Genomic DNA, 11,745 nt, shown 5'->3' with positions numbered 1-11,745 from the left:
ATGGGCATGGCGGTCCGTGTGCCACCTCTCAGCCTGTGTGAGTGACGTGGGAATGCCGCTTCCTGTGCGACCCCTTTCACGGTGTGTATTCTGTGTGTGCACTTCCTGTGCAGATGGAAGGTACGAGAGATTGACCTATAGAGGCATGGTAAACAGTGCCCCTACCTGTTCACAGGATCCAGCCCAGGGACCCACTGAAGTAATGTGCTCGCCCCAAACACTGTGAAACCGTTACCAAGATAGGGAGACATGCAGCATTTTGAAAATTTCTGACAAGAAAAGGTGACTTTCTTTACAGGTCCATAGGAACAAGAGACCCTCTCTCCTTCCCTAGCTTAGACACCTAGAAGTCCGCTGGCGACCGTCTGTCTCCCTGCTGACCCCAGACCACTGGAGGGCAACCCGGGTGGTCACACGCCCAGGCCGCAGCGCTCCCCACACGGGTCCCCGGTCAGGGCTGTCGCCCCACTGCCCTCTGGGAAGGAGGAGGAGTTTCTGGTTAACAATATCCAACTGCATTGTAGTTGATGAGTGAGTAAATTTCAAAAAATTATTTTATATGTGTAACAGGAATCTCTGTACAATGCGCAAGTGCGGTCACCTGAAGGGGTCTTCACTTTGCATTTATGAATTATACATACTGTACATGTGTGTACTTTTTTCATGTGTTCATTTGCAGTCTTTGTATTTACGAGACCTTCCATGTTTGTACCATAGCGCGGGCATCACTTCTTACAGCCTCGGGCGAGTTGTAAATAAGCGTGGCGCAGCCGCCCAGAGGGCTGCCCCCGGGAGCCAGGAGCTCTTCTGTGGATATGTAATTACACGTACAAAGTATATATATGTACGATACCTGAAATACATGTAGAGATGTTCATAATTTTAATGGGTACCCTTCGGTGTGAATAATTGAATACAGAGTTTTTAAAACATCTCCATGTGGATCGCGTGCTGTCGTTTGTGGGAGGCGCGGGGGCTGGCGTGCTGAGGGGCTGCCGGCTCGCGTCGGCCTGGCGCAGGGGACACCGTCACTGCAGTGATGTGTGGGCGTCGCTCCCGCCCCAAGGATGGGGCAGAGCGTGCCATCTCGTTGGGTGCCTTACGAACCCCGCTGCGTGAGTTCAGAGGGTGACGACCCTGGGGAAGCGGGGCCCTCGGGACGGGCAGCTCGGGTCACAGAGCTGACGGCCTTGCGTGCCGAGCCCCACTCCTGAAGCAGCTTCCAGCCGTCGGCGCAGGGACAGTCCAGCTGCCACGGCCTGGGGGTGCCGCGTGCGTGTCCGGAAGGGCTGCTTCTTCCTGCCGGGGGACGCTCTGGGCTGAGCCCACGGTGCAGGGGGACAAACCGGAGCCACCTTCAGTGAAGAAAACCAGCGTCTGTTCCTGGCAGCGGGACCAGCAGGTTGTCCCAGGTGTCCACAGCCTGTGGCTCGGACAGGCAGTGTCCGTGGTGCCTGAGGGAGAATTCTGCGGACACCCAGCTCCTCCCGCCGCGGCCTGGGCACCGCGCTGCTCTGCAGACGGACCGCTGTGCAGTACCGACTTCCTGTGACCTGCACAAATGTCGCTGCGTCAAGGTGAACGTCACCAGCTGGTGCGTCCATGATCGGACTTGGTAATTCAAGGTGCAGAGTGGTTCTGTCTGGCGGATCGGGAAGAGCCGACGACAGTGTGCCTGTTGGACTGTCCCTGGGCCTCACCGCCCCTCCCGGGCTGAGAGTCAGGTCCTCCCCAGCTGCTTCCCAAGGCAGGAGGCGCCCGCCCGCAAGGCGGCACCTTGTCCGGCCGCCGTTCCCTGCGCGCACACGAGGGTGCGGGCGGAGAAACGGGAGCGCCAGGCAGGCGGCAGGGTTCCCGGCGTCGGGCCAGGCCGAGGTGTTCGTCCTGTTGCCTCCCGCTGCCGTTCTGTCTGCATCCAGTCTTCGTGGTCACGGGGCCGGGAGAGGGGGGCCCGACACACTTACAGCCCTGAAAACCACACCTGGGACCGTTTGTAAGTTTTCTAAATCCACGGTTGCTGCTGTGCACGAGCCCAAAGAAGCAGCGTGACAAGCGCTGTCCTCCGTCTGTCTGTCCCCTTGTCCCCCTTCCAAAGAGAACAGAAACCTCCCGCCCATCCCTGACTGCTGTCGAGCAGAGAGAGTGACTAGAAAATAAAGTCAGAATTTATTTGAAACATCAGCTCCTGACTTTTACCTGTAAAATGTATGTGTTCAGACCGTGTCCAGCCCTTTGGACGTGTGTCGGTAACTGGGTGGAACTGTCCTTAGGGCTTGCTGACTGCTCTGTCGTCAGGACGAGACCAGCACTGGAACCTACGGAATGACTAAGACGCACATAACGAATACATGTTAAGAGAATATGCTAAGAGCCCTGGCCGGTTTGGCTCAGCGGTTGGAGCATCGGCCTGCGGTCCAGAGAGATCCAGGTTCGGTTCCCGCTAAGGGCATGTACCTCGGTTGCAGTTTGTCCCCGGCCCTGGTTGGTGGCGCAGGTGGCAGCCACTCCATGTGTCCCTTTCACGTCAATGTTTTTTTCTCTCTCTCTCTCCCCCTCCCACTCTACCTGAACAAAAAATGGAAAAATGTTCTCGGGTGAGGACTAAAAAAAAAAAAAAACACAGAAAATATGCTAATAAAATACCTAACCTTGCATTAAGTAAAAGGCCATGCATTCAAACGCCCCATTTCCTGAGCCTTGTGGAGAACTGAATTTTGTCCATATGAAACCATGACTTAGGGGTGAGATTTGGGGGGGTGTCATTCGACTTCATACCGCTCCAGGGGTTGGGGACATGCTGCCGTGACGTAAACCAGGCCATCGAGTGGCAGCTCTGGTTGCCAGGACGCCTGTCTAACGTCCTGACATCTGTGGCTCTATGACCCCTGTTCCCAGGTCCTGGTTCTGTGGTAGCACCACATGGATCAGTGCATCCTCTCCTGCGGACAACCCTCAACTAATCATCTGAAGGAAGCCTCCTTATGCTCAGCGGGTCTTCTTTAATTTTTAAAATATAAATTGATTTAGGACCTGTGCTATGCTTGACAGTAGCCACTCCCCCTCCCAAAGTTTGCCTGTGGCCCCCTGCTGGGCCCTGACTTGCTACAGAGTGAATTGCAGTCCACTGGCGGCCCTCGGGGATCTGGGCCCCCTCCTGGCCCCTATGGCTCAGCCACAGGACGCGCGTGGGCTCCCTGAGCTGTCCACGTCCTTCCACGACATCCACGCGCTGTGCTCCCACAGGAGAAACCTCGCCCGCTGCCTCCCGCCTCGTCAGCGCCCGGCTGGGAGTCAGGTCCTCCCTGGTCTGTCTGAGACGCTCCACGGCCCGGTGGGTGCAGATCCCTCCTGCATGTTCTGGGCCCCGCCCTGCAGTGGGCCCCGCGCCAGACCAGACAGTGGAGGTCACAGGAAGTGACACACGTGTTTGCCGGGCACCCTGCCACTTGGATCAGCTCCATCCTCACAGCAGTTCTGAGTCACCCGTGTTGCTGCCCAGTGAACGTGAGCAAGGAATCCGCGCTCAGGCAGCTAGTGAGCGGAGACCAGAGGGCTGCGCCACGCCCTGTGGCCCCACCCGCCCCTGCTGCCTTCAAGGGGCTCTGGACACAGGCGGGCACCGAACCCCTGGAGGCATCACTCAGGGTCTGGCTCCCTGCTCCCTTCAGCGGGGGGCGGGGACCGGAAACAGTCCTGTAGGAACCAGAGGGAGGAACCTCAGCCTTTTCCTTTCAAAATAAGACCTGGAAATTCACAACAGTGAGATCTTGCGCGAGGAGCTTTTGGGGAGTTAATAAGCTGACACTAGCTGGAACAGAAATCTCCGGACTTCCCTGCCCAGGACTAGGGCTGCGGGGACCAGCGGAGGAAGAAGGGGGATTCGCTCCGGACCAGTTTTGGGGAATCTGATCAGAAGGGTCCTAGTGTCCACTTTTCCCCAGAGCTTGGAGCGGGCGCGTCTCAGTTGAGTCTCAGACCCGATCTGTCAGGGCAGGGAGGCAGGGAGAGAGCCCAGGTGACCAGGTGGCCGACCCACACCAGCCACCCAGCGGGAACTCATGGGTATGACATGGGGAGGCAGCTTTGGAGGCAGCACACGGCTGGGGGACAAATGGGGTCACTCTGCCTCAGGGACACCAACCCAGAGAAGAATAGGCTGGCTTGGGACAGGCTGAGGCCCCCAGATCCCAGCAGCACGGAGGGTCCTCACTCCTCCTTCTCCTACGCTCACGTCCAGGGCTCACTGTCACTGGACCTTTCCCGAGACGCGCACTGACCGTGGGCTGACCGGACGTGCCTGGTTTTGTGTCCTGTTCTGCAGCGACAGCACATGTCTCCCTGCCTGCCAGTTTCCCTCGGAGACTCCCGGACCTTTTGGATGGGCACCGGGTCTGGAATCGAATGTCCCCAATTCGTAGGTTTTCAGTGTTCCTTCCTCCACAGCCCAGGTCCTTGAACCTGCTCAGATGCGTCCAATCATAGAAAATTAACCAGAGGAGCCCCCCAAACCCCAAGCCAGCAGGCTCCACAGGCTCGCGTGGGAGAGGAGTCTGGGGAAGGTCAGGTTGTCTGCGGTGGTGCCTTCGCCTTCCAGTCCCTGCGCCGCCACCAGCTCTGCCCTGGCGCTCGGGTCTCCCTCGCGCAGCTCCCCTGGGAGGTCCCCAAGGACGTCCCCAAGGAGGTCCCCAAGGACGCCCACGGCCTCAGGCCCGAGCCGGTGAGGAGGCCAGGTCCCGTGATGGACGGGATGCGGTGGCAGGTGGAAGGCAGCCCTGGTCGGCCGACCTGTGGATGGAGAGGGAGGGACCTGCACGTCCAGGTGGCCGGTGCAGCCACGAGGGTCCTCACGCCGGGGACACGGAGGCAGAGGAGCCGCTGTGCTGAGAGAAATGTCCACCAGCTGCTGCTCATCACGTTGAAGATGGACAAAGAAGCCAGAACTGAGGAACACTGGCACCTCTGGAGTAGACAAGGCCAGGGAGCCCCCGGTAGCCCCAGAAGGAAGAACCCTGCCAACACCTCGAGTTGGCCCAGTGAGACCTTGTCAGACTCCGAACTGTTGCAGGGGGTTCTCTTTACCTCCCATCGCACGCTTGTCGTTAAATTCTTCTGGAAAACACGGTGTGAGGTGAAAGGCTGTCAATGCTTGTGTTATTTTTAAGGAGGCGTCGCAAAGTCCTGCATCCTGACGCGAGACAGCAGTTTCCACAGTTGGTAAAACACAGAGCGGACGAGGCAGGGAGGGGAACTGACTGCTGGGGACCCTAAAAAGGCAGTCTGGCCTGGAGGGGCGTGGAGGACTTGCCTCCCGCTGGGCCAGGTGGGGGTGCGGGCCCCACTTACCTGCGTGCCCAGCGCCCGGCGCCCTGCACACCTCCTGGCAGGGAGTTCTCTTTCTGGTGTAATCCTGTGCATGCCCTCCATCTGCAGTCTTTCCATCAGTTCTTGCTGTCCGCAGGACCCACCTGGACCACCCCCCGGACCCCGGCCTGTCTCTCCTGCAGCTCTGGCCCCACACCTTCACCTGTCCCGTCCGGCTGCTGTCCAAGTCCAGGCCACCTGGAGCCCCTCGGCCGCGCCCTCCTGTCTCACACCTCCAGAGCTCGGACCCCACAGAGGTTTACAGGGTCCCTTCGATGTGGTCCATTGGGCTCAAGTCCAAATAGCAAAAAAGCAGGAACTGAACGTGTTTATGTTTTGACCTGTTGGCTTCTGTGACAGCATCCGAGACCCCTCCCCGCTTCAAGGACAAGGAACTCCTGTGGTCGCCTGCCCTGCACACCTGCGTTGGGTCCCTGAGGCCCCACCCACTGGGTCCTGGGACAGGTTTGCCCCGACTCCATTGCCCTCACATCACCCAGACCGCTCCTAGGTCATCTCCGGCCCCCTGAGCGCCGTTACGGCTGGGACATGGTGCGTCCCTGCGTCCTTAGCAGTGACCAGAACCGACAACGTGCGTTTTCCCTTGTTGGGCGCAGGGGAGGGTGAACGGATGTGGGGAGAAGGAAGGAGCTGGGATGCTGTCTCAGCTGCTGGTAACCCGCCTTCGCGCAAGTCTTTTCTCGTGTCTTCTAGCGCCATCTAGAGGCGGGAGGCAAAATAGCGTAACACGAAGGAAAACACCTGCACCGTGATTTGAATGGGGAGCTGCCCTTGGTGATTCCCGCATTGAAGTCTGGCCTCGGGGAAGAGACTGTTTGGGGCAGATATATTTATTGCATGCATAATATGACGAGTCAGTATGTTTCTGCCTCAGACACTTTGTGGACACATTTAGAAATGGGAGAGTTGCCCATATCCAAGGCCACCCACTTCCTGCCCTTTGGCATGTGTGTGGGGGTTAATTTAACGTTGGATGTGCCCTACCCTGGGGGCTGACTCGGGAGAAATGCAGGTGTTGGGAAGAAATAAATTCTTTTCTTCCTGAGCTAAACTAAGACTCCACAACTTCATGTGAAATGAGCTAAATCCACTCATTCTTGTGCTGATAAGCCGAGTGAGGGCAGCGCGGCTGGACGCCGGAGGGGACCCACCAGACCTGGGGCCCGCACTTCCCAGCACTGTCTCTGCCAAGGTCCGGGAGCCTGTCCCTCTAGCCTGTCTGCGGAAGGACAGCGGAGAGGACCCTGTCACCCCCTGCGCGAGGAGGAGACCATGGGGTAGTCTACAGTCTGTGAAACCACCACCAGTGCTGAGCGGTTCTGAGCAGAAAGGCTCCCTGGTTTTCGCCCAGTAGTTGGTCCCAAAAAACCTGGGTTGCTACACATTTGATCCTAATTTATAAATTAATAGGAGGTTGGAGACAAAGCATTTTTCATCTTGGATCAGGACTTAGCTCCCTTATGCCATGTGGGCATTTTCATGTCAAAATTTCTGGTTGTGGCTGGACCCTCAACACTGTCAGCACCGGAGAGAGAAATCGGTCAACACGTTTTTTACCTGAATTTCTCCAGGAGACACACCTGACTATGGAGCCGACTGAGCACGCAGGGCTCAGGGCCACCGCCTGGCTTCTAAGCCTCACACCCACTTTTATGTGTCTGACCAGCACCCACAAAAATAAAAGAAAATGTGCGTGTGCGAAGCCTTCTCGGGCACCGGCTAACTTGGTCACCACCGCTCTGTCAGGGGCCAGTCACCTCGCTCAGCCTGAGCCCGAGCGGTGGGGCTGCCAGGGGCTGCCCCCGAGAACAGCAGTCACCCACGCGGATGCTCTCCGGCTGGAGGAAGTGGAAATGGATTCTTCTTCAAAGATAGGAAACAGGAGATTTTTCACCTTCCTCCCGTGACTCAGGAAAAGGCTCGGGGGGCAAACCTGGGCACACACATATCCCTGCTCCCCCTCCAACGGGTCTGGCGGGCTACTCCTCCTGGGATCATCTCAGTTCCCTGCTGGGAAATTGGGGGTCAGCGTTGGCCTGAGCAACCACGATAGCTCGGTGACCGCAGGGACCCCGTGCTGGAGCCCCAGTTCACCTGGGGGGCTGTGCCCTGCAGGCTGCCCCTCCCTGTACAGGGTGCCCCACCAAAGACCACCTACCTTTATTGCTCCCCAGACTTTGGAGAGGAATTAGCAAGTGCAAGGTTATTTGGGTGTTTCTTCAAGTGACAGAAAGTGTTTTATTTTGAAAGGGAAAGCAAGAAGGCAAACCTAGTCCTCCTGCGAAGGAAGAGGGCGGTGGGCATAGAGGGCGGGGCCCGGGCGAGGTTCCGTGGGGGCTGCGTCCTGGTTGCCCAGCAGCAGAGGAGCTCGGGGAGGGGCCCGGAATGTTTGTGGGTCTCCTCAGTAACTCCAGCCCAGCCCGAGCCCTGAGCCCGTGGCCAGGAGCAATGGCTGAGGACCCGCAGGCTGAGTGTAAGTGGACGCCGAGGGTTCTGTTTGCTGTTAGCTGCTCATCTGGTGTTGGGTTGCCGGGGGACCCCAGTGCCTCTGAGCCCCACGTGGAAAATGAAGACCTTTCTGGAGACCGCAGCTCAGCTCCTGGTCCCAGGGTTTAGGGTTAGATTTGCGGATGAGTTGCCAAGACAGAAAATCTAATAACAACACACAAAGGAAACAGATCAGAGGTGTGTGTGTGTGTGTGTGTGTGTGTGTGTGTGCACCCTTGTCCTTGGGAGGAGGAGGGGTGAAGGGGAGATTTTCAGGTGCTGTCCCTGTATTTTTCATAAGACATACACCAGGCCTGGCCGGTTTACTCAACGGTTAGAGCATCGGCTCACAGACCAATGAGTCCTGGGTTCGATTCCGGCCAAGGGCACGGACCTTGGTTGCAGTTCGTCCCCAGCCCTGGTCGAGGTCATGTGGGAGGCAACCAGTCGATGTGTCTCTCTCACATCGATGTTTCTCCTCTCTCCCTCCCGCTCTATCTGAAGATAAAGAGAAAAATGTCCTCAGATGAGGATTAAAAACAAAAAGCCCCAGGGCAGGACACTGCGGGGCACACAGCGGCTCCCCAGTTCTCACCGAACGGCCAGGACCCGGTGCCCTCGTACCTCACTCTTCCTCTGTCTTTATTGAGGCTGCAGTTTGTGACTGTGTGGGTGGGAGGCAGGGCAATGGCACCCCGGTCTCTGCCCCGAGGCCCCTGCCCCACACCGCACCGTGGGCTTGAACCCGTGACTCGGGGGCATCCCGGGTTGAGAGGAAGCTTGTTGGGTTGAGCAGGAACAGTCTGAATTACAGCACAGTTCTCAGATGTTCGTCGTACGACGCGCCAGCGCGTGGAGAACCTTCCGTGGGCTCGGCGCGCGGGCAGCGGAGGGCACGGCCGTAGCACCGGCCCCCTGACCTGCAGCTCTGGCTCCGTGTCCTCAGCGGGAACGTGAGGCCACCAACAGCACAGTCCCCCGTCAGCTCTTTGACTCTTCTGTTCCTCGTGTACTTGCTCAGCATGCTAATAAAACTGCATTAATACAACCCTCTTCTTTTTAAAAAAAACTTTTTTCTTCTTTGTTGATTTGAGAGAGAGAGGAAGGGAGAGGGAGAGAGAAACATGGATGAGAGAGAACATCGACTGGCCGCCTCCTGCACGCCCCCCATGGGGATCCGGCCCACCACCTGGGCTTGTGTCCTGACCGAGAATCGAACTGATGACCTCTTGGTGCAGGGTCGATGCTCAGCCCCTGAGCCACACCAGCCGGGCTGAAACCCTCTTCGTTACGAAGACTGTAAGCAATGACGTCGGTCTGGTCCCTGGGCCAGGCCTCGCAGTCCCGGGAGCGAGAAGCATTTCTAGGGGTGAGAGTTCAGCGTTTTGCTTTTAGTGGCTTCTGCGCGCAGGCCCGCTGGCTCCCCACTGCCCCTCCGGGAGGTCTGCTGGGCTCCGCGGGGCCCGTCTCACAGACACATTTGCACAGCTGTTTCCTGCGTGTACCGTGGGCGTTTCGTCGTCCCTGTGGATGGAGGGAGGAGAGGGTCCGGGGTTTGGAAACCTGAGCTGGGTTTCCTCACAGCCTTTGCACCAGCAGCACTGGCCGGGCAGGAGTCACCCCAGGACGCACGCGGGAGGGACTGCGTTCCCCAAGCCCAGGGGTGGGAACAGAGGAGTCTCGTCTGACGTCATGGTCCCTGATAAGCACATGCTCTATGCAGGACAAGGCAGTGAGTGGGTGAAGTCGGGGTGAGCGGGGCGGACGCGCCGGGCACACCAGCTGCACAGCAGGTGCGTTGTCGTCCGCCTGGGGAGACCCTTCCTTCCTGAACACGCAGTGAAGGAACCGAGGCCTCTGGGCCCCGGACGGCAGGGAGGCATCACGGTTCTTCCACTTGGCCTCCTGGGGGAGCTGGTGATGAGGGGAGGCTCTGGGAGGGCACCCCTCACTGCAGTACCTGCTCTCTTGAAGTGACCCCTTTTGCCACTAGTGTCCCCCACCCTGTCATCACAGTCCCAGCGCTCAGATCACGGATAGAGCGGAGACCAGTTCCGCGTGCTGGCTGCAGCTCCTGCTACACAGACGACCACAGATTTAGTGACTCAAAGCAACACGTGTCACCTCAGTTCTGCAGGGCAGATGCCCCAGTGAGCTCCGTGGGCCCTGCCAGGGTCTCACTGGGCTGAAATGAAGGTGCTGAGGGCTGCCTTCCGGAGGCTCTGGGGGAGACTCCTTCAGATATTCAGGCTGTGGGCAGAACAGTTCCTCGCGGTTGTAGGACTGAGGTTCTCTGCCTTGCCGGCCGTCAGCCCCTGGCCCCTCTGCGGTCCCTGCACTTGGCCCTCGTCTCAGAGCCCCCAGGAGGTAGGCCTCCCCCTCAGGCTCCTAACCGCTGACGGCTCGTCCTCTGCTTCCTCCTGACTCCAGCCAGGAGAGAGTCTCTGTTGTTGGGGCTCTTGTGATTAGATTGGGCCCACCCAGATAATTCAGAACTATCTCTCTATTTTAAGGTTGTAAAAACTAAACCTGCAAATTACTTTTGCTAGAAACATGGTTAGGAGGTGGATATCTGCCTTCCACACCCATCCACACCAAGAAGAAGAGTTAGTGTAAAGTCTACATTTCCTTCTTCACCTACAGCCCACAGACACCTGGTCCCCGCAAGGCTTCTGTGTCTTCCCTCATTTCAGGGGCTCACACCTGGTTCCCCCGAGGCTTCTGTGTCTTCCCTCATTTCAGGGGCTCACACCTGGTCCCCGCAAGGCTTCCGTGTCTTCCCTCATTTCAGGGGCTCACACCTGGTTCCCCCGAGGCTTCGGTGTCTTCCCTCATTTCAGGGCTCACACCCTGGTCCCCCGAGGCTTCTGTGTCTTCCCTCATTTCAGGGGCTCACACCTGGTTCCCCCGAGGCTTCTGTGTCTTCCCTCATTTCAGGGGCTCACACCTGGTTCCCCCAAGGCTTCTGTGTCTTCCCTCATTTCAGGGGCTCACACCTGGTTCCCCCGAGGCTTCTGTGTCTTCCCTCATTTCAGGGGCTCACACCTGGTCCCCGCAAGGCTTCCGTGTCTTCCCTCATTTCAGGGGCTCACACCTGGTTCCCCCGAGGCTTCTGTGTCTTCCCTCATTTCAGGGGCTCACACCTGGTTCCCCCAAGGCTTCCGTGTCTTCCCTCATTTCAGGGGCTCACACCTGGTTCCCCCAAGGCTTCTGTGTCTTCCCTCATTTCAGGGGCTCACACCTGGTTCCCCCAAAGCTTCTGTGTCTTCCCTCATTTCAGGGGCTCACACCTGGTTCCCCGCAAGGCTTCCGTGTCTTCCCTCATTTCAGGGGCTCACACCTGGTTCCCCGCAAGGCTTCTGTGTCTTCCCTCATTTCAGGGGCTCACACCTGGTTCCCCCAAGGCTTCTGTGTCTTCCCTCATTTCAGGGGCTCACACCTGGTTCCCCCAAGGCTTCTGTGTCTTCCCTCATTTCAGGGGCTCACACCTGGTTCCCCCAAGGCTTCTGTGTCTTCCCTCATTTCAGGGGCTCACATCTCCTTCCCTGGAAGGTTCCGGGTGGGGCACGTCCTTCATCCCTGAGGGAGACACCACAGGTGTGGGACAGAGTAACGTGTTATATTACTGCTTAAAATTCTAAAAATAGTACTTCTTTTCCAGTTATCCAGTGACCAAAAGTTCTGTTTTTTTGTTTTTTTTTTTTTCCTGAAGATGCTGATGTGAGTAAAACAGTTCCTTCCCTGAGGAAATGTAAGACCCGGGCAGAGAGTCTTCTAGGTGACGATGATGGTGACGCGTGGCAGGGAGAGGTCCCAACGCCACCGCGGGGTTCAGGAGGGGTGATTATAACCTTGGGAAGAGCTGTAAATGTTCTC

The 11,745-nt window shown here is 57.9% G+C and overlaps 1 protein-coding gene across 1 annotated transcript in view; it reads left to right on the top strand.

Annotated features, from left to right (window-relative positions):
• CUNH6orf118 (chromosome unknown C6orf118 homolog) overlaps window positions 1-11,745 on the top strand; it is a 109,432-nt gene continuing 97,687 nt past the window's right edge. The window contains exon 1 of the mRNA XM_036247791.1: window positions 1-37. Within this exon, the coding sequence (XP_036103684.1) occupies window positions 1-37 (37 nt within the window). The remainder of the gene's footprint in view (window positions 38-11,745) is intronic.

Source organism: Molossus molossus, unplaced genomic scaffold (assembly GCF_014108415.1).
Source record: "Molossus molossus isolate mMolMol1 unplaced genomic scaffold, mMolMol1.p scaffold_m16_p_8, whole genome shotgun sequence".
Taxonomy (NCBI): domain Eukaryota; kingdom Metazoa; phylum Chordata; class Mammalia; order Chiroptera; family Molossidae; genus Molossus; species Molossus molossus.
The sequence above is the reverse complement of the archived record's forward strand: the minus strand, read 5'-3'. Positions and strand labels throughout refer to the sequence as shown.